Source organism: Oreochromis niloticus, linkage group LG13, assembly GCF_001858045.2.
Source record: "Oreochromis niloticus isolate F11D_XX linkage group LG13, O_niloticus_UMD_NMBU, whole genome shotgun sequence".
Taxonomy (NCBI): domain Eukaryota; kingdom Metazoa; phylum Chordata; class Actinopteri; order Cichliformes; family Cichlidae; genus Oreochromis; species Oreochromis niloticus.
In genome coordinates this window covers 10694980-10718124 of record NC_031978.2, presented here as the reverse complement: position 1 = coordinate 10718124, position 23145 = coordinate 10694980, and the positions used below count along the sequence as shown (strand labels likewise).

At 38.9% G+C, this 23145-nt stretch overlaps 1 protein-coding gene across 2 annotated transcripts in view; it reads right to left on the bottom strand.

Moving 5' to 3' along the window:
* srbd1 (S1 RNA binding domain 1) overlaps positions 1 to 22773 on the bottom strand; it is a 53268-nt gene extending 30495 nt beyond the window's left edge. For both annotated transcript variants that reach the window (XR_002064392.2, XM_005474349.4), the window contains exons 1-14: positions 22615 to 22773; positions 22196 to 22260; positions 20755 to 21157; positions 20244 to 20483; positions 19534 to 19700; positions 18701 to 18818; positions 18423 to 18561; positions 18133 to 18229; positions 17849 to 18038; positions 9746 to 9849; positions 8718 to 8825; positions 8399 to 8556; positions 7024 to 7114; positions 6714 to 6821 (exon numbers count right to left, since the gene is read on the bottom strand). Coding sequence is in view for 1 of the 2 variants with exons in the window: in XM_005474349.4 (XP_005474406.2) it covers positions 6714 to 6821; positions 7024 to 7114; positions 8399 to 8556; positions 8718 to 8825; positions 9746 to 9849; positions 17849 to 18038; positions 18133 to 18229; positions 18423 to 18561; positions 18701 to 18818; positions 19534 to 19700; positions 20244 to 20483; positions 20755 to 21157; positions 22196 to 22260; positions 22615 to 22758 (2132 nt within the window). In the remaining variant the exon portion in view is untranslated. The remainder of the gene's footprint in view (positions 1 to 6713; positions 6822 to 7023; positions 7115 to 8398; positions 8557 to 8717; positions 8826 to 9745; positions 9850 to 17848; positions 18039 to 18132; positions 18230 to 18422; positions 18562 to 18700; positions 18819 to 19533; positions 19701 to 20243; positions 20484 to 20754; positions 21158 to 22195; positions 22261 to 22614) is intronic.
* Positions 22774 to 23145: the final 372 nt, after the last annotated feature.

Sequence of the window (23145 nt, the reverse complement as noted above, 5' to 3'; positions counted from 1 at the left end):
AAGACTTATATCTTGCATGTCACTAGAGCAGTACTCAGTGTCTGTATAAGTGTGTGTGTGTGTGCGTGTCTTTCCTACCAATAAGATTCCCTCACAAAAATCTGGAAACCACCTGACGAAAGTGACAGAGACCACTGTCGTGTCATATCACCAGCACAACGCTACACCACACCAACACACAAACATTCCCACTCGAGCATCTGTCTGACCCGTGCTGTGCACCCTTATGAGCTTTGACAAAGCCTGCATGCTCTATCAGTGTTAAAGCACAATGACAGCTGAGGTCAAGCTGCTCTAGCCAGGCAAGTAGGAGAAAGAAAGACACGCGCACACATACTGAGCAGTGAGCTAGCAAAGAGCAGGTGTTAATGACAATACCCAGCCAATCAAAGCAGATGCACTCTGGCACATACTACACACCTAAACTCACATCTATACAGACCTTTAGGTCACCTACAACCTAGAAAATAGTTTACTCAAGTCAGAAATGTGGAGCTTCCTTCTAATGTGTCCCAGAATGATGTCCAGCAGGAGGTCTTAACATTATTGGGGCACAGCTGTATGGCAAGTAACCTAATGTGCATTCAGTGAGGGCCACCATCGCCACAGACAAACCTTGTCAGCTTAATATTACCTCATGCTGTATAATGTCCTGCAGGATACTGGTCATCCATAGAGGCATTGTTCAAGCTTAATCATGCAAGGTTACTGTGTGGTGAATCTTATAGGACTATGAATGAACCAGATTGTGTGATATAATTCTCAAGTGGCAAAGACAAGAAAAGAAAAACACAGGAAGCAACACTAAAGTCCTTAAAAGCTGTCATACTTAATCCTCCACTACTAATATCTAAATTTATTTTTTTTCTTATGATAATCCTGTTTCAATAACCTTGAGTTTTATGCTAGTATATACTCCTTAAATGTCTTTGTACTATGTCAAAACTCACAATCTTCTCTTGAATATAAAAGGTTTTATATAATTTGAATAAAATATTAATTAACATAACAGAGATTATTCGCTTAACTGGTCAACTGGAAGCCAAGTTCGCTCACCATCTTTTTCATTAAAAAAAAAATAAAAAAAATTAAGAGAACTAGGCCTGAATTATTACGGCGAGTGTGTTGAAATCAGACACAAGTATGCACATCATAGCCACTTTGTTCAATGTACCTCTGTTAAAAAAGCCTTGTACAGCCACAATGATAGCATCAACCCACCAAAATATTTATGATGTCATATGCTTGTTGTGAAAAAAAATCCTGAAAGCAAATCAGTGCTGAAAAAATTAATTAACCGATCAACAAAATATTTATTCAGCAACAATTTTAATAATCACTACTGGTTAATTTCACGTTCCAGCCTCTCAAATGTGAAGATTTGTTGCTTTTCTCTATTGAATTACAGAATATTAAACAGCTGAAAGCATAAAACAATGAAAAGATTAATTGCTGTGATAGTATTTCTCCATTTTGCATTTTCTAAAGTTGTGATTATTAAAGAATCAGAATCATTTTTATTTGCCCAAGTTTGTGCACACAATCAAGGAAATTTGCAAAAACAGAAACGTTTTGTTAAATAGGCAGTATATACAAATGAGTTACATTTTTTACTTACAGACTTTCAGTAAGTGCAGAACTGAGTAGTGCAATGTGCATATGTTCATATCACCTTCATATAAAAGGTACAGTAAGTAGCTTTCTGGGGTTATTTATCAGAAAAAAAGAATGCTGTATTCATAAAAATACAATGATTAGTGTGTAATCACATCTTCTAACAAACTGATGTGGACAAGGCGGACATTGCGGTTCTGCGTAATCACATTTTATGTATGTGGCTGGATACCGGTCACATATGTTGTACACCTTACAAGTTACTTTATATTTAAAGATCACAAATAGCTCATTCAAATTATATATAAGCATTTAACTTTTGGACATCTATATTTACATCATCAATTTTTCATTCTGTCTTTCTTCCCCTCCACACATGCTCTTTCCTCCCTCATTTCCCCCTCCTCACCTTAAGCCTCATCTCCGGTACTAAAGTTAGAAAATGTGAATAGCCACACTTATCTATTTTGGATATTGTTGCAGTCACTTATTCACTTAAGATAACACATTCGACACTCCCATCTCTTAAAAAAACTAACAGTAGGCAGGCTAAACAGCAGCAGCTGGTTATAAGCTAACATTATTCCAGCTAATGTAAGGCTCAAGTGTCTTAAAAATTACACTCTCCCTCTGATAAACCGCTTGATAACATTCTCACATAGTTATTCACCAAGTGTCCAAACGATGTTTAATCCATTGTTTCACTAAGTTCAGCGAACAGTGGCAAGAACATCATGATTGCGATTACTATGATTACGAACAGAAAACGCTGGACACGAGCTTCACTGACTCATCAACTCTTATTGGACTCCTTTCACAAAGTTTTGCAGCCTGTTCCAGAAACAAATAGACATGGGAAAGTGGCATACTGACAGCTGAGGTAGACAGCGAAGTGACAGGCTGCAGTGCCAGCTAGAGTTGTTTGTCCCACATCAGCCAAGGTAGCTAGGTTTATACACTTGAATTGGGAGAGGTAAGAAAACAGAATTCAATTGACTGCAATCTGAAATTTACCAATATGGTGAGATTTACACACTGGTGAGATTTACACACTGTACCTTTAAGAAACAGAAAGAACTACATATATGTTAATAATGGTATTGTGTACTTTTTGTGGTCTAATGAAATTACTCTGTGCACTCCATTGTACATCATTTCTGCACTAACAGGGAAGCAAATAGGGATGACTACTACAGCTGCACAAAATAAAACAAGCTTTCACATCTTTAGCTCCAAAATGACATAAAATGACATAGTCTTACAGACAAAGACTCAAATATGTGCACTTGTTTCACCGTCTTTGGAAAAGGCCACACTTCTAAAGCATTATGGTGATGCAGAAGACGAAAGTTAGACTTAAACAGGACTAAGGCAAGGAAAACTGCATGCATGCACGCGCGCACACACACACACACACACACACACACACACGCACACACACACAGTCAAAATACAAGTAGGGATGTCCTGCAGGCTGCCATTTCTGGCTGTCATTCCATCTGAGCACTGAGGCAGAAGGACAGAGAGCGAAAGAGAGACAGGCGAGTAGAGAAGACAGGGTGGTGAAGGGTGGGGGTGGTGACACAATGAAGGCTCACAGGGAGACAGGAAGCAGACGGTGCAAATGAGGCCGGGGACTTTAATGAACTACGGCACAGTCAAAGCTGGCAGAAAAAGTGGAGGAAAAGAGAAGAGAGGGGAGGTCTAATTACCAACACATGTGTTTGCAGAGCTACACACAGAGCCAAACAAGCCAGCCCAACCTAATACCTCTAACGGTATTCTAGTAAAAATATTAAAATACTGGTAATGCCAAACTTTTACTGTCTGATTCTATTTAAAATAGTAATGGCATCATAACTAGCAGCAGATGACAAAAAAAGCGGGGTGAAAAACAAGGGCCACCAAAGGTATAGCAATGGTAACACAGGGAGAGTCACTCACTTTGTAAATACCCTGAAACCACTATTTTGTCTTCCTGGTTGTTTTCCACCACTGTGATTTGACTAGCTACGGATTCCTAAAAGCTTTCCTACATCTGTCAAGCAAAAAGTCAATACTTTTTAGGCTGACGTAATACCAATTTGGTATCACGTCAGCCTACAAAAGCTCATGCAAACACGCCAAGTATACAAGAAAATAGGTCAATTAATTACTTTGGGGTCATACAAAGCAAGCACTAAGACCCCTACTGTTTCTGATGCTACACAGCTATTCTACATCATTGTCATCATCCTTGTGGTCACAGTAATGAGTATGTCTTAGTAGCAAGTCAGGGTCAGCTGTGGGTCAATCAGCAGGGGAGTGAGACCCTCACAGTAAACAACCATCACTCCTTGAGGCCAGTTATTCTTTAATCAGCCATGCAATCATTGTCATTCTTCAAGAGATGCTTCTTTTAAATTTTACACAATTAACCAGATATCTTAAAGGAGTCTTAAGGAAAAACACATATTACTAATACAGCAGGTATTAGGGATGTTAATCCATTTTAGATCAATAAATGTTGACAACTAATATATTAACCAAAAGGCTAGCTATACCATTTCCCCACCTCTACAACTTTTTTCCATTTGTACCAGGAGAATGACTCCATCCTGCATAGAATGATTTTCCATGCAGCAGGAATGACAGAATAAAAAAAATGCAGAAATAAGTCTACCGATATAAAACTGCTGTAACATAAATGTGAAGTATCTCAGTTACAGTCAATTGGGTTAAAAACCCAATTGAAAAATTACAACTAACTAATTTAAATCAACTCTACCTATTCTGCTAAGATGAGTGGCAAATTATCCAGCCACAGTTATGTCTTTTGGTTGCTGATGGCTACCAAAAGCATCTGATCAAGAGGCACCGTACTAAGGGACAATTAACCAAATATTAGTGGGGATGTAAGTATACATTTGACTCTGTGTGGATTAGAAAATATCAAAAATAAATTCTAACTTGAGCACCCAATTCCTGTTTTTTAAAGTCACTAAAAATGTATGTTATCCAATCACCTCACGCTGGGAAAAGAACAGCTCAAAAAATAATTAAAAGTCCAAAATTACCATGACAATTATGGACATGATGTGTGTATGCAAACTTATGACCACAACTCTAAATCCCAAAGTACATGTAATACTGATATTGAACCAAAATGTATCCTAGAGTTTTAACACATTGAAACAAACAGCCATTTAAGTATGGGCAGCTTTTGAAAATCTAGCAAAAGGACTCTGCAGGGCCAAAGAATCTTTAACTGAAGTTAAGAAGGGAAAGTCAGGAAAGGGATACACAATGTAAAACAAGAACCAAGGAGAATCAGACCCAAGATTGAGAGAGAAGGGAGCGAAGAGCAGCAAGAGCAGAATGTAAATTTAAAGTCTGACTGTATTTTAACATCTGTTCTATCTTTTTTTTTTCCATGTCTTATTCATCAACTGTCCAAAGAAACCAGAGTGAGATATAGGACCAGATGATTCTGGAGAGATGTTATCTCTGGAAGACAACAACCATTTTTCAGTAATTAATGTCAAAACAACAGCTTTCTGGTCTTCTATAGTTCACACACTTGCAAATGCCTTTATTCCTCAAACCATACCAACTTAAGGCAGACTCTTTACACATGTGCTGCGTACTCAAATGTGATTAATCACATTGGGTAATACAGGACATTCAGCTATCACCACATCAAACAGACATCCAAAGGTTCTTCTGTGTTGTGAAAAGTGTGAATGCCAAACAGCTGCAGCAAAAGAATGAACAAGAAAGACATTATATCAAGATGTAAAATTTAGCTGCTCTGGAGGTGCTCAAAAGAAAAACCGTCTGTCAGGAAAATAATCAAGTGGACATTAACTTACTAAACGCTTCGCTTTCACTGTTTCTGTTCTAAAAAGACGACAGAAAATGTAACATGATAGAAAAAATATGGGCTATTATACCAAAAGCACAACCTTTGAAGTGTGTGTGTATGAACTCCAAGGTGCTCAGAAAAAAAAAACAACATTATACATAGACATTCACATATCACTTAAAGTCACTTTAGGCTGTGGTCCCACTTCTAACCCCAAGTCAACAAACACACATGGAACTCAGTAGAGAGCGAGCGAGATGGAGCGGGGAGAGGCCAGTGGTTATTATGCTTGGACACAGGTTCTGTGCTGTTATATTCTTAAGTTTGGACTGGGCCTGGTTACAGACACAACTTCAACCACAAAGCGTCTCTTTAATTGGACCAAAGCGTAACAAAGTCCAGATGGCTTTAATGGACAATATTCACTGGAGGACACATTCCTCTTAGTCTTACTCTGCATCTGTGTCCTGCTTTCTCGCTCACACATATAATGCTCCTCAGTTTTTGTTTTTTTATTCTTCTACATTCCTCATCACTGTTCTCCCACATTGTCATCCCCCCACTGTTAACCTTATTCTGTACCAAGATCATAATAACTTATTAATCATCATAACAATTCCAGATCTTGCTGATACCTCCCCTCTTCCTCCTCTTTCATAATGAAAGAGAATACATATTGGCAGTGAAGTTGTATAAACAAATCAAGGATATTTCAATGAATGACTTACTTAAAGGTTTTTTAATATTTTGGTCCTAAAAAATCCTTGGGTGTTTTCTAAGAGTAGGAACCATGACTGCAGTTAGCCTTGGCTTAGCCAAGCAGTGTGGTATTTCTTTGCAAACACCATAGTGTGCAGCACGCAGGTAGAGAGGAAAGACAACAGACAAAGTTAACTAAATAGACAGAACAAATACAGTTGCAGTTATTTGGTTGCAAATATGTATTAAACTTCAATTTGTTTCTGGTGTTACACAGATTCATAAAGCTTGAGCTTCACTTACTACTACTGTATGTAATTTTCCTTTCAGAAAAAGGCGGATATCTTGCAAACCATCCAAAAATATCTAAAGGTCCACAGTTTACAGCCTTCTGTTACTGTTTAAGATGCAAATCTTGCAAACCCAATAAACATTAAACTGTGCAAAAGAAGTCAGCCCTCTGGAGAGTCATCTATCAGCCATCTTTTATAAGCATTTATTTCTACTCAGGATAATAAATAAATTACGAACTATTCCAAAATATACTGGACCTTACCAATAGGACACATCCAGCGGGTGAAAATACCGCCGGGAGATGAGGTCAGCGAAGAAGGACTCTGTTTCCCGACATGCTGTCCCATTGCCAATAACAACCCTGTTACAGCTAATATGGACAAGATGAAGAGGAGAAAACCGAGGATTAAGGAAAAAAAATATCAACCTCTGAAAAACTGCAACTAGGCTTTGAGTTTCCTCCAGATTTTAATAATATACAGTTTAGTGGACTTTCCAACATTGAGCAAGCAGACAAATACACAATCTGCACAGAAACACTATGATTAACAGTGACTCTTTAGTTGTAATACCTGTATTTGGTCATAAGGTGGCGTAATTTCTCTGCTTCCCTTTGTTGGTTTGAATTATGCAGGTACACAACATCAGTATGGAGAATCTGACCTTGGACAGATAAAAGTAGCAAGAGAGAGAGAAATTACAGTATTGCTGATAAGGAACTATGATGACAGAGGAGTTTAACAAAGATGTATGCTATCAGGTCATGTCTCTTCCCTGTAAGTTGAGTACACAACCTATAATCCATCCAAGCTGCCCCAGAAAGTCAGTCACTTCACTGCTTCATTAAAAGAGAAGTTTAGATCTGAAGCTGTGACATGACGTGAGCCAGGAGACACAAACCTGTGACCACAACACACAGTATTTGATACTATTTAAGCGTGCCAGCATGACTTTTGGCCACACAACTGGTAACCCAGAGGGTGGGGCAATCCCTTGCCAGTTTGAGAGCACACCCACTGAGTGACATGTCAAAAAAACAGTAAAATGGACACAGCACATACACATAGTTGTGTGCACACACAAAATAAACCCACCAGGTTCATGTCAACTCTATCAAATCTAGTGGTGCCTGGTTACACGGCAACCTTTCAGACAAAATCTTTGGCTTCATAATTGGCCCAGTAACAATTGGAAATGTGTGCTATTTCTATGTATATCCAGGTCTGTATTATCAATAGCAAAGGAAATTAAGCGCAAGTGTAAGAAATTATAAGATACAAACGAGGGAAATAAAAATTCACTAGTCATAAATTTGAAAGGACACTTAAAAAGTGTGATAAAATACAATTGGCAAAAACAATGACTTGAATTTATACTTAGTTATTGTATTAAAATATGACAATGAATTGCATTAACTAAAAACAAACCCCCTTGGCACAGCTGTCCTCCTGAGATACAATGCACTGCAATGCTCAAAACTTTCAAAAGGTTTAGGGTAAAAGGCCAAAAATACATTTCACTTTATAGTTAATGGACAAACTTTGGCTTTGTCTCCCAGTCAGATAACGACTCAAAAACATTTGTCGCTCCTGATGAAGAACTACATCCAGAAGACCGAAGTCCAAGACAAAGGCCTGACTTGAATCCCTTAGTAAATCTGTGGGATTCTCCCCGTGGGTTCTCTCCAGGTACTCCAGCTTCCTCCCACAGTTCAGGACATGCAGTTAATGAGTTAGTGGGGTTATTAACTGGCGATTCTAAATTGTCTTTATATTTCCATCTTTCTTCAGCATCAAATTGATTTCATCACATTTTAGCAATAAAATTCATTTTTAGTATTATGTGTGTGTACACGAGTATGCTTTTTATAGATGAAACTACACTGACTGCAAAACCAAGTGATAGCTGACAGTGAGTCCACTTTTGTACATTTTTGTCTTTACTTACTAGTAGGTGAGAGGATTGCCAGCTTGCAGCCATGTCTGAAGCCAGGGTCCACCCCCATGATGACACAGCCTCTCACTGGACACACCAACAGGCGCTGGCGGAGGTTGCGCACAAACATGGCGATTGACTCCTTCTCCGCTGCACTCGTCAGCTTAGTCCTAAAGAGAGAAAATGCAAGATAGAGACAAATAGATAGGTTAAAGAAGAGAATGACAATATCAACAAAAAAGAAACTGAGAAAGGATCAAAATAGGACATGGTGTAAATGGAAAAACTGATATTGAATGAAAAAACACTTTAAAATCCAAAATCCACTTACCTGTAACTCCTGGTGAGGAAAGGAAGAATAAGCCTTTTATATGAATCCTCCACTGCATTCCTAATGATTGCATGAAGTTCTTCTTTTGCAAATGTCTTCGGCCTCCACCTGCATTAAAGCAGTACAGTGTGTTCTTCTGCAAGGCGTTTTTACTGCTTAACGTATTTTGTCAAAGCAAAATGTGACTTTGCAAACTGACTCTTGTGCTCCCAAGAGATGGTTTCCAAACGTCATCAAAAACCCAATCTGTACAGAACCTTTTATTATAGTTTAAACCAGGTGGAGTGTTCTGCTTGTCATATTTGGTGGCACATAAGGAAACTACTCCTTTAATCATGAGAAATATGTCTTATGATTAAAGTAACATTTTGTTTCCTAGTTTACAAGATGCCTGAGAATATATTTTTAAAAATGGATAGCGTACTTTACAATTAGTACTTACAAACAACTGCTATTCGCTTCTTTTTCTTTTTTACTGATTATTTAAATGGCTATTTCAGAGTGACAAAAGCAGAATTAGCAAAAGTTGCTGTTACCTAGAAAAGTGCTGGGCTACTCATGCTTCCCAAAACTAATATTAAAAAAGAATACTAAGAAAATATTCAAAATTATGAGAATTGTTGCTTTACTTTTTACAATAATTTCTAATGTAAAATCTAATTTAAAGATACCTGAAGCATAAGTCAAAAATAATGAATGGATTGTATTAAATTTGGAGTATTAAAAAAATATTAAATTTTCATTTTTGTCCTCTTGAAAAGCAATAATGACTCTCCAGCCATTTCTTAGTATTTCTATTATTGACTTCAGCCACAGGCAAAAACAGCCACAATACATATAGCACTGGTATCTATATGTTCAGTTTTGTGCCTTTTGTACAAAAATCTTAAAGTCAACAACAGATGCCACACTTTCTGCCTTCTACAGTTCCAGTTTTATATTAAAAATTTTAACAAAACATCATATGATCATGGCAGACATAATTATCAGTGAGTGTAACAGTGTTTGTGTATTACTGTGTGTCTGACCTGTTGTTGATGCACCACCTAGTGAAGTCACTCTTCACCCTGTCGGGGATGTTCACCTTCACTGTCAAAATCTTGAGACTCTCCCCTCGGTTAATAGCCAGCGTCTGCACATATATGCACGCATGAATGAAATACATATATTTCCACCAGTTAAACAGACAGTTAAACAAGACTCGCTGTTGTCCCTAAAACCAGCATCCACTGAAATCATAAATATTCAGATTAATTTATGTTTCTATATGTGATATACTTCATTTGAAGTATGATAAATAGCAACGGCTAGTAGAAATATTTTAGAAAATGTATATTTTATGTGTATATTTTGTTTTAAAACACATAAGGATCTGTTGCTTTAGTGCATGAACACGCTTTACTCACACAAACACACAAAAAAGAGAAAAAATCTTTGAAATCTCCACACACGTGCGTTAAAAGTGATGAGCCTAGGAGTATATCCCGTGGCCAGGCCTGTTTTGCTGTGCGCTCGTTCCCCCCTCAGAGGAACTGTTACATGCTGTTAAGCAAACAGTAGTAAGTGTCTGACCTTTTCAGTGGGGAACCTTTAGCCTGCCATAGAACAGGGCCAAGAAACAAGACGTCAATCTGGAGCCCAAGCGGAAGAAGCAAGCTGACAAATGCCACCACCATGCCACCATCAGCACTGAGACCGCAAGGCCTTCCCCCCACCCGCACCCACACGGTGCCACAACCATTACCACTCAGCAGCACCCTCGGAAGGGATGCGCCCATATTCAACACACACACACACACACACACACACACACACACACACACATAAAAATATAAAACACAGCTAATGGCATGGCAGAGACACGGATTAATGCAGCAAGTTTGCTTAAATAATGATGAAAGTTAAGATTTCTCCTGTGTTGACATGTTTCTCCCCAGGGCTGCCTCACTGACTATGAAGAGATTTCTCAAAGAATCTTTATCAAAGAACTAAAGTTTAAGAGGTAGTCTAAAAAAAAAAGCAGGCAAAACACTTCTTTATCTTGGAATTTAGGAAAGCCCATGAGTGAAATTAAAGCAGTAAATACAAAACAAAGCCTTGTTAAATCTGCGCTCTTGGGCTTTAATTATTTTGGGTAATTAAGAATGACATATACTTTTATAGTGTTGCCATGTACTTGAGGCTTATTCATAAGATACTGTCTAGGATCAACATGTGTATCATCAACTAGAAACAAGAAAAGATTAATTAAGTTTTCAGAAATTCAAGAATTCATAACACTTTAGGTAAATAGAAGCTGCACAGATAAACATAACACTCTATCTTTATACACAACACTATAATGTATGATAAAGATATAATTCAAATATGTATTTCTCATAAATAACTGCAAAAATGCTCAACTGTACCAGACTTTTAGCTGCTGCTTCTAAGGTTTTATTGATATCACTACCTAAAGGGAGAAAAAAGAAATCTCTCCATAGTGTAGTGGTTTACACATTCAACAAATCACCAGTTCAATTCCAGGAGAAGACACAAATTCCTTTGGTGTTGCATCATCAAACCCTTCCAAATCAAATATGCAGAGATACGTGCTGTGGCAAGCCTTGGTGAATAAGGGAGCAGCTGAAAGCAGCTTTCTGGAAAACAAACAAACACTAAATTCATCTTCCTTGTTGTTGGTATGTATTCCAAATTCAGCTATGGTGCCAACAAAAGTAAAAGATCTAAGTTCATCCAACAGCAATTTTTGTTCATGCTCAGGTTTTTTCTATAGCAGATGACGGTCCTCAATGATGATAAACACCAGTGTCTGGTGCTTCACTCACTTTCTCTCAGTTTCTATCTGAGTTGGGTCACTGATGGGACACACAGGGTGATCTGGAAGGAAGGGTGATGTGAGACAGAGTGAGAATTGTGTTTGTGTTTTAGATGGGCCCAGAGTGACAGGTAACCAAGTACTGGCCAAACCCTGACAAGACCAGACAGACCGTCTCTTCTAGATGCCCCTTATTCCTCCCACCAGCCCTGAAGGGAGGGCAGTCAGCCAACAACTATACTCTGTCTGTCTCCTTCTCTCTCTCACCCTTTCTTTAGAGGAATACTGTCATCAACACATCTATCCATCCGACATATCAAGGATAAACAAACAGACACACATATTCGGAGCCAACTTGCAGACTTTTTGACTTTGTTGACACACACAGGACACGTTGTATATGAGTGATGAATGTGGTTGTATAACAGCTGAACAAAGCTGTCAGTAGAATGCTCAATATTCCTATACAAGTGAAGGCCAGTTGGATTAGAAATACAAAACTGGGCATATAATGGTCTGGATAAACAACCAGTAAAGTGTATGGAATAATTAAACAAAAGTATCTTTACACAGTTTGATTTCATTTAAAAAATAAGCTTTGTAAGGAACACATGGATGAAATTTTCCCATTCTCACTGTCGCACAGTGACATGTTCTCACTACTGGTGATATGTCGCTTGGTTTAGGTAAAGGTAGCGAATAAATACATTAGGTACAGAGCGTGAGGGAGGAAGGAGACAGGACACCTGACGTCCACTCGTAATCACTGATTACGCAGACTTTGTACTACCCAGGTGGCAAAATAACATATTTTATATTTGACTGATGAATCTGATTCAATATACCGCAAGTTGTACAAAGTTATAAAATCCTCAGAGCATCTTGGGCATTAAAACTGTTACATAAACTCAAATATACCACATGTACAGTACACACACACACACACACACACACACACACACACACACACAAACAATTTTGCAGTACAAAATGTGAACATACAAATAAGTTTGTTATTCTCTGCCTGTCCATCAAAAACAAGTGTTTAATTGATAAAACAGTTCCATTTACCCAAGCTTCTCTGCAGGCAAGCCCCAGACTGGAGCGCTGAACTACCATTTGATCATAGCGCAAATCGCATTAAAAACAGCCCTCTGCATGTTTAACAAATCTTCCCTGGCATACTCGAGAGCATAGCAGCTGCTAATAGCTATAAGGTAAACGTGTACCCTTCAAAGAAGGCCTCAAATCATGTTAGTCGGAATTAAATCTGAGCTAAAGAGGACACAGCTTAGCCTGGTATGTGGTGTGCTCTTACAAAACTGAGGAAGTTGGACAAGTGAAGGACAAAAGAAGAAGTGGCAGGCGCAAAAAACTATCAGCAGATGAACAGTAACCGAAAGTCATATCATTAGGAAACAGTAACAAGAGATTTTGAATGTCCTTTATGAAGCTTGGAGAACTATTCCTGAAGGCTACAAAAGTTTGCCTTAGAGAGTTCAGGCTGTGTTGAAGGATAAAATGATACCGACTTTCGAGCTTGTTGAAACTGTACAAATTCTGCTTTTGTCTATATACTCTACAATAAATCACTGTACTCCCCCCCACCCCCCCATTTTCACTCATAAGAAATCATAAGAAAAGTTGGATTTTTTTGTGCCTGAAATCATTAGCTGATTAACCAGACAACAAAAAGTACTGAATTACTCAATTATTCCTATAGTTTGTTTATATTTTCAGACCTTTTCCCAAGAAAAGATGAAAAATGCCAAACCAAGGTTTCAAATTCTAAAGTTCTTTTCCTTCACTTCATGTGGTCATAAAAATCAGTGACGTGGATTTTAAAAGACAGCACGAGAAAAATCATCCACCATATCTGGTATTATGGATTTAGAATTAAACTTAGATGTCATTTCAAGCCTGTACTTTTGAATCAAGGTGAACACCTAATGTTCAGATGTTACCTTCTTGCTTAATTCTTTTCCTTAATGTATTTAACTTTGATGTTGAATTAAAATGTACCAACACCAAAACTTAGAATGCCTTTTATGTGTTACTTCATTAAATAAATTAAAATTCTGAAGATGTACTTTCCATGCTACCTAATTTTGTTTTCCACCACAGGAGATCTAGAGTGGAACTTCCACACACACTTAATGCAATGCCTTGCCCTTTATTTTTAACAAACCACCAGAGCTGGGGCTTAATAAAAATGTGCTAAAGCAAACGGGCAAGTGTGTGCTCACACACATGCCTCCTGTCAAAACACATCTCCCACCTGCTCCCCCTAACTGCCAACTTGACGGCTAGAAAAGGTTCATATTAGCCGGAATCTGACAGCTTGCAGGGTCACAGCAGCCTGTGGATTAACGCTCCGTGACAAAGGCGAGTCATCGAATTAAAGGCCTTGCATAGAAAGGGGAGGAGAGGCGCAAAGCAGAGGTGATGAGTGGATTGGAGGGCTGACGTTTAGTCAGATAAAGAGGGAGGCAGAGTAGAGCGAAGCAGGAGAGATAAGTGACGGAAGCACCTCAGCACCACTCATCTGTTCATGCTCTGCCTTCCCTTACTGCCCCCCACTCCTTCTCCCCGTCCTTTTGTCCGCCTGTGGGCCCAGCAGCAGTAACTGTCACTACAGGAGAGCGCCTGTCAATCAAAGCTCCCTAATCCAATGGCATGTCGGCAGGGGACATGTCACATATGTTAAGAAGAGAAAATGAGGGGACTCACAGGGTGTGCTTGTGTGTGAGCAAGTGTGTGTATGCATGTGCGTATGCGATTAAATGACTGTAGGGCAGAGAGCGGTTGCCAGAGAGTGTGGTGTGGCAGAGACAGCAGATGATGGAAGCTGTGGTGACACATGAGGCCCGGGCCCAACTCTGAGTAACCCACCAGTCACTAGAGGGACAGAGGGGGAGCAGAGGATGTGGTGCAAGATGCAGGAGGGCTAAATATGAAGGCACAGACAAGGCTAACTGTGACTGACATGGCTAGCATTCAGAAGTGGCATGCATTAAGAAGACAGAAATGACACAAGCAGATGGTGTGCATTTGTTCATGTTTATGTGCATGTGTGTGTATTTGAGAACTAGGGTAGTCAAAACACACTCCACAGCTGTAAATGACCTTTATGATCATCAAGAAGACTTGACTTATTTGTTGCTTTTCAAGTTTATTTGTTTTGTATGCATTTTCTCTTATGGCTGTGTTATTACTTGTCTCATTAGTTATATCATAAAAGTTAAGGTGTTAGAAGGAGTAATTCCAGTCAAGGTAAAAAAAATAGGCACAAGAAAAAGTGTGAGCAGAGTAAATGTATCTTACAAATAAAGCAAACTGTCATGCTTTTTGTTTGTTTTTCACTGTGGAGCAATTTTAGCCCACCCTTTTCTGCAGAATTGTTCAAATTGAGCTACACTGAAGGGTATTTAAGGTCATGCTAAAGCATTTCAATTGGACTTAAGCTTGGACTTTGACTAGGCCATTCAAAACCTTTAATTTGTTTTTTTGTTTAAGCCATTCAGAGGTGGACTTTCAGGTATGTTTCGGATAACTGTCCCACTTTGTAACACAAGTTTACTTGAATTTCAGGGCACAAACTGATGGCCAGATATTCAGGATTCAGAATTCATGGTTTCATCAAATACAGCAAGTCACCCAGGTCCTCAAGCAGGAAAGCAGTCCCAGGCCACCACATTTCTACCACCGTGTATGCCTATTGGCACAATATTCTTTTTATGAAATGCAGTGTTAGTTTTATGTCAGATGTAAAAGGAGTCAAAACTCCCAAAAAGTTACATTTTTGTTTTGTCAGTCTACAGAATATTTTCCCAAATGTCTGTGAGATTATCGTTTGTTTATTTATTTATATAGCACATTTAATTACAAGAGCAACGTTAACCAACGTGCTGTACAAAAATACAATAAAAAATAATACCAAATAAATGGTAAATGGCCTGTATTTGTATAGCGCTTTACTAGTCCCTAAGGACACCAAAGCGCTTTACACATCCAGTCATCCACCCATTCACGCACACATTCACACACTGGTGATGGCAAGCTACATGTAGCCACAGCCACCCTGGGGCGCACTGACAGAGGCGAGGCTGCCGGACACTGGCGCCACCGGGCCCTCTGGCCACTACCAGCAGGCAACGGGTGAAGTGTCTTGCCCAAGGACACAACGACCGAGACTGTCCAAGCCGGGGCTCGAACCGGCAATCTTCCGATTACAAGGCGAACTCCCAACTTTTGAGCCACGATCGCCCCGGCTTGGTACTAATATTATATAACTTATAATATTAGTACCAAACACCAAATACCTCTCATACTGTATTAAAAGCCAGTGAATACAAATGCGTTTTAAGATGAGATTAAAAAAGATTGACAGTAGTTGCCTGTCTGATGTGTAGGGGTAGATTATTCCACAGTTTAGGCGCTACGACCCCAAATGCTTGATCGCCTCTGTGAACTAGCCTTGACCTTGGTATGGCTAAAAGCAAAAGCTCATTTGATCTAAGAGATCTAGAGGGCGCATATCGCTGCAAGAGGTCAGACAATTGCCCGGGAGCCTATCCATTCAGGGGCTTTGTAAGTCAACAATAAAATTTTAAAGTTAATTCTGAAGTGAACAGGGAGCCAGTGAAGAGAGGCAAGCACCGGGGAAATATGTTCACGTGTTTTAGTTCATGTCAGAAGACGAGCTGCAGCATTTTGGACCAACTGCAGTCTTGCAAGGCAGGTCTGGCCAACTCCAACATATAAGGAGTTAGAATATTCCAGCTGGGATGGATTGCCCATTCAAAGTTTTTAAAAGATAAAAATGATTGCACCTTAAAAGCCTCAGTTTGAAAAAAGACCGCTGTACAACTGAGCTAATCTGTTTTTTAAAGGTGAAATTGCTGTCAAATATAACCCCCAAATTTTTGGCATGCAGCTTAACAAAAGACTCAAGACTGCGCAGGTTAAAATGAGAGGTGCTGGGATTGCCACTTGGTCCAAAAATTATCACTTCGGTTTTGTTGTCATTAAAGTTAAGGAAGTTAGAGGCCATCCAGGCTTTAATTTCACCAAGACACTGAAGTAAGGGTTCCAGTGGAGCAGGACAGCTTCTCTTCAGTTGAAGATAGATCTGAGTGTCATTGGCGTATGAATGGAAACAAATGTTATATTTTCAAAAAATTAGACCTATGGGCAGCATATAAATAGAGAATAAAATTGGCCCCAGTATAGATCCCTGGGGAACACCACAAGTAAGGGGAGCTGAGGAAGAGATAAAAGCTCCAAAGCTCACAGAGAAAGTCCTGTCAAATCGGTATGACCTGAACCACTCTAATGGAATGCCCTTGATGCCGCAATGCTCCAATCATGAGATCAAGATGCCGTGGTCAACAGTATCAAAGGCAGCTGTCAGATCCAAAAGCAAAAGCACAGCTGAGTCTCCTGAGTCAGGGGCTAATAAAAGATTGTTAAGAACTTTTAAAAGTTCAGTTTCAGTGTTGTGAATAGCTTTAAAACCAGACTGAAACCTCTCAAGAGCCCCATGATCTTCTGGGTCCTTTTGTGACCTCTTGGATGAGTCGTACTCTTGGGTACACTGAGAGGGTTCACCACTGTTCCACTGTTTGTTGACAGTGGTTGTTACTGTTGTTTGCTGGAGACCCAAAGCCTGAGAAATGGCTTTGTAATCCCTTTGCAGGCTGATAGATGTCAATGACTTTAAATGATGGCTTCTGAGATCTTTTAGCCTACTTCACTTTGTCAAACAGGTTCTTTGTAAGAGTTTTGCTGATTCAAAAGTTTTGACAGTAATCAGGCCTGTGTGTGGCTAGAAGAATTAAAATCAGCTTTCCTAAAAATGGGTTTAATCACAGTTAATTCACGATTTTATAATGGGGCCAATTACTTTTTCACATAGGTTTAGATGGCATTTTTTTCCCTTAATAAATAAAATCATCCTTTAAAAACTCTATTTTGTATTTACTCTTGTGAAATGTATCTAATATTAAAATGTTTTTTTTAATGGAAAATAGTTTTCACAGCACTATATATGCACTGTATCAAAGCAGAAATAAAAATATCCCAAACACTAAAATATTCAAAGGACTTTAACTGATTGTTTGTTTTTTTGGTGGCTTGGCAGGCAGTTATAGCTAAAATGTAAAGAGAAATGTTTATTACAAAAGCACTCGAGCTAAATCTTAAGCTAGTAACCACACTCCAAAACCTTTATGCTTCTGCTATCAAATGTATTTGCACAAAACTTTTAAGGTAGATTGCAGACAATTCTCAAAAGGATAATTAAACTTCCTACCTGATGGGGTTGGATACGTTGGATGTTACAGGTGAAGTCAAAGTAGAGTTGGAACTTGTCAATGTCCTTGTTTTTATTTTGCTCGGGACCTGCTTTTGTTTTGTGGCCTTGGACAGGTTTCGCCTGTTCCTTTTCCTTTAATGCCGACTTAGACACAGAAGACTGTATGCTTACAAAACTTTTCTCACATCTGGCACAAAAAAAGAAAGACATACAATATTAATAATTCATGAAGATACAGGAAAAATGAATTCGATTTTATGTGTATGTAGACAGATTCCTACAATGTCTTCACATAGGTGAGTGTTTCAGGATCTTTGGCCATCATATCAGCCAATATGTGCTCCACACCTGTAGCCACTTCTTCCACTGATGACAGACCTGTCACACATATACACACATCAATAATGTACTTTAAATTAGTCTATAAATCTTTAAGAATTTACAATGTGATTGTGTGTGTCTTCATCTGCATTGCATAACCATTTAAATCATTGGGTAATCATTGGCTGATTCAAGCAATACACAAAACAGCGCAGACCATGACAAGAGTGTGCACATGTTTATCAGTTACCTTCAGTACCAGGTTTTATCCATGCCCTTAAATCTAGAGTGTGTGGTGTGTTCATCAATGCAGAAGCAGCGTCCTCAAGGCCAAGTGCTTTTGCCCTGCGAGCTTTTGTCAGCTTGCTGCCTTTCTTATAGGGGGAGTACTGCAGGCAAAAACACAAACACTGGACTGAGCTAGTTATTAGTGTGAGAGCCCTTTTCATGTGTGGAGAGTCAAGAATGAACTAATCTTATTACAGTTAATTGATGGATAACACTTTGGAATACAAATTTGATTCTGACCACATGATCCAGTTCATCAGCTGAACGGCAGCTCCTCAGGTTTTGTTCCAGTTCAGCTGTTAACACCCCATCTTTCTTCAGGGTCTGAACCACAGACTGAGTCCTCTTCGCCAAAGAACTGAAGACCAAATATACACATAAAAGAAAGACAGATTATCAATTGTGCAGGACAAACACACAGAAATCAGACAAATACAAATCAGCCACATGCAACTATTTCAGGCTTTAAAGCTTGACATATAGCACCATCTAGCTGCAGGACTCAGTACAGTCAGCTCACGTGGTTTCACAAATATAATTCCAGTATTCTAAAATGGTCTTTCCATGCTTTTAACATATTGAGGGTATGAGTAGTGCAAGTAGTATAAGATCCATCCATCCATCCATCCATCCATCCATCCATCCATTTTCTTCCGCATATCCAGGGCCGGGTCGCGGGAGCATCAGCCCAAGCAGAGAAGCCCAGACCTCCCTCTCCCCAGCCACCTCCTCCAGCTTGTCCGGGGGAACACCCAGGCGTTCCCAGGCCAGCCAGAGATATAATCTCTCCAGCATGTCCTGGGTCGGCCCAGTGGCCTTCTCCCGGTGGGACATGCCCGGAACATCTCACCCAGGAGGCATCCTTGATGCCTCCTGATGCCCAAACCACCTCAACTGGCCCCTTTCAATGTGGAGGAGCTGCGGCTCTACTCTGTGCCCCTCCCGAATGGCCTAATTTGTCACACCATCTCTATGGGAGAGGCCATCTCCCTTAGAGATGGGGTGAATCGGAATCTTATGAAAGTATAAGATTCTTTTTTTGTTTTTTCATTTAACATCTTACATTCACTTACCATAACTCCTCATAAACCATCTGGACATCTCGAACAGCATCAGCATCCATGTGGTTAATCATGTCTTTCCTGTAGCGCACCATGAACGGCACAGTGTTCTCCTCACGAAGCAGCATAATGATGTTTGCACATACCCATCGCTCCACACATGTCAAGTGGGACAGCACCTGGGGGGGAATCACACACACAGGAATTGCAACTCTGCATCTACTCTACATGCATATATACACACACAGTTAAGCAGGTAGGCAGAAAGACACAAATTAACCTTCAGCAGAGAGCATTTGATTATATTTGATATGCAGAATTCTGGATGTTTGTGTGTATTAACTGATCACTGTTTTTTAAATATGTCAGTGTGCATGAAGAATGGCTACTTGTATACTTATGATTTTCAAACATCAGTAATGCAATACACTAAATTTAAAAAAGCAGTTGTGACTTTTTTGAAGTGGCATTTCTCTCCAGTAGCTTATCACCAAAACTGCATATGCGAATCACTGTCACATAGCCTAATTTAATTCTTGAGTCATAACTTTATGCAAATGAACGTAGAAATATGCTTTTTGGCCAGGTGGTGGTGGTCACCTTCAAACTGTTCGTTTATTAGAGCATTTATTTTATGTCTGAAACTAAGTGAGGTGTCTTTTTACCACCTGACAAAAAACAAACAAAAAAAGAAACAATTCCCGCATAATATATAAAAATACCTCTATCAAGTCCCAGTTCATATTGAGTTCATTCCTCAAAGACTGCGCTTCAGATGATGGTAAGTTAGTCGGCTTTCCCATGCAGGCAGCACTGGTCTTTTGTTTCTTTAGACAGGGCTCATCAAAAGTAAAATCCTCCGCATCTACTTCCTCTTTCTTTACTCCAAGCCCAGCTTGTGAAGACCCCTCATCTGCCCATCTGTCTCTCTGATAGGATTCTGACACAATAAATGACACCCTCTACAAGAAAAGAAGTGAAAGAAAGGAAAACAAGGACAAAATGAAAGAAAACTGAAATGCAAACACGAGACATTTAGAACATTGACATTTTCTGCAGACATCAACTCAGAATGTAAATATTGATGAAGTACATTGTCTAGTTTTATAAGTTTTTAATATTTTAAATACAGCCACAGTTTTGTGTAATTAATGGGTCACAAAAGTTAACTTATAATTACATTCTAATATGTTTCATTTGGCTGCAATTATAAACACTGAAAATTTGCCTTACCTCTTCCTTCGTTCTGACACTTGTCCCACTCTCTTCAGCCCCCGTTTCCTCTGGACAGTCAGTTTGAATTCCTCCTATTTTTGCTCTATAATCGTTATCCAGTTTTTTCCTCTCCATTCCAGCCAACACTGAGGCTTCAGAATCCTTTAGACTTTTAGCAGCCTGTGTTTTTCGTCCTGCTGCAGGTTTACGTGGTGCCCTTGGCTTAGGTTCTTTAGGCACTTTGGGAGCTTTAGATTCTTTGGGTGCTTTTGCCTCTTTTGGTTTTGCAGTTTTCTTGGCAGTTGTTTTCTTTTCACCAGTTGCAGTACCTCTGGCAGTTTTGTTGGGGGCTTTTGACTTTGGCTTCGGTGGCCTCCATTCCTCAGCATCCTCATCGCTACTCGCCGTTTGGGAAAAAGATCTGATGGTGGAGTAAAGAAAAAGAACAAAATCTGTCAATTATAACACCAGAACCAAACTTGACCCTTTCTAATAACTTTATAATGTTTTTCACAGGTGTTTAATGGATTAATAGTTAGTAACATGCAAGCAACTCGAACAATTAGTGACATATTTAACATTTAACACGTAATACCCCTTTCTAAGGCCTCACAAAGAAAGCCTTAAACTTAAAATGATCCAAAATACAACACCTGTTTTGTCACTATAACTAAAATAGAACAAATATAACTTTTAAAAGTGCTTCATTTTATAATTTATTTTATTTCCCTTAATGTCATTGTCTAGGAATCCGTTTCCTGATTGGTCCATTAAAGTTTAAAACACATTACACACAGTAACTATTAAAAAATAGATTAATACATGTTAAGTATTTATCTTGTTAATAGAACTAATACTATTACAGATGATGGCTGTTGCAAAAAAGCTATTGTAAGTTTATATCTGTAGATGTCAGTTAGCAATTTTGAAGACATTAGGGTTTAAGTGACCCTAGCCTGTGCCTGTCATGTCTTCCTATGTTTTCATCAGTTTTGATTATTTTAAATGTACAGCACTTTGGTCAACAGTTGTTGTTTTAAATGTGCTATATAAATAAATTTGACTATGACTTAGATTATCATAAAGGACTAGCTCTAGACTTGGTGAAACTTGTTTGTTGTCTGCATGCCATCTTATCCACAAGATCCTGAAAAGCAGAATATACAGAAATCCACCACTTTGTATTATTGACCATCACGTAAACAGCTTCGATTTAAACCACATAATGCATTTTTTAAGCTTCAGTTTGTGAAGTTATGATGTAATTCACTTACTGAACACTAATTTATAACTCTCAAGGGTTTTTTCATTGAATAGAGAAATCTTTTAAAATACAGGATTTAACAAATGTTTTAAGCAACCTGTTATGAAAACAATGAAACATTATTTTTCTGCTCCTGACCACAGATACTGTACGGACCTACTGAGTGGGTGAAATGAATAAGTAAAAACCACTTACAGGTCGGAGTCCACATCTTTGTACTTTACAGCGTTGACAGTAGTCGCTCGGGGTCTTCGCATCATCTGTTAGAGAAGGTATTTTGGTAAGAAACATTACATCAAAATTCATCGTTAAAATCATATCACATCGTGTAAAATTAACTGGCTTAACAATAACAGTGCGCTGTCAGTGCCGCTGGGCGAGAGTTAAGTCGCTAAACAATACTCAGCCCATTGTATTCAACCATAAGACCATTTATTTTTGCTGAACTTGAATTGTACGTGTCTGCTAGCTAACAACATAATCGGCGTTATGTTGGTTAGCTGTTTCAAATTTGCCGCTACATGATGAAGCAAGCAACGTTACTGGCATAACGAAGCATTTTAATTCATGACACAATTTTTCCGCACGACATAAAGGGTGACTACCTACTATACCTTTATACTGCTGATAATACTCAAACTATTTGTGGTTATTGCGCTGGAATCGCACTTTGTGCAGTACAGTGACTGCTTCCTGCAACAAAATGGACTGAGCCAATCACAGCAACCAAAAGTCTTAAAGGGCCAGAGACTCTTCATCCTTGTATTTGTTGTGGAAGGTGCACACTGCCACATACTGCAGAGGAGTGGTCAAACTCATTTTAGCTGAGTGGCCAAGTACAGCACAGTCTCAGTTTCACAATTGTGAATTGTAAACGAGAGTATGTTTGCAGCTGGCTTTATGGCATATGTAATTGTAAGTTTCCCTTTTAGAAGGAGATTCGTTTGTCCTTTTTAACCTGTCCTGTCGGGCAGCTTTTGCAATCTGAATTATCATCTGAATTTACTGTTGCGCCAAAACTGTTCACTTTTCCAAAATTAGCTTAATAAATTCTCTGTATCGCTATCCTCTTGTTTGTGTTTACCTTTGTCTTTTATCTATTTATGTAGTCATTTCCTTTTGTTTCTTTTCTTTTTCTTTTTTTT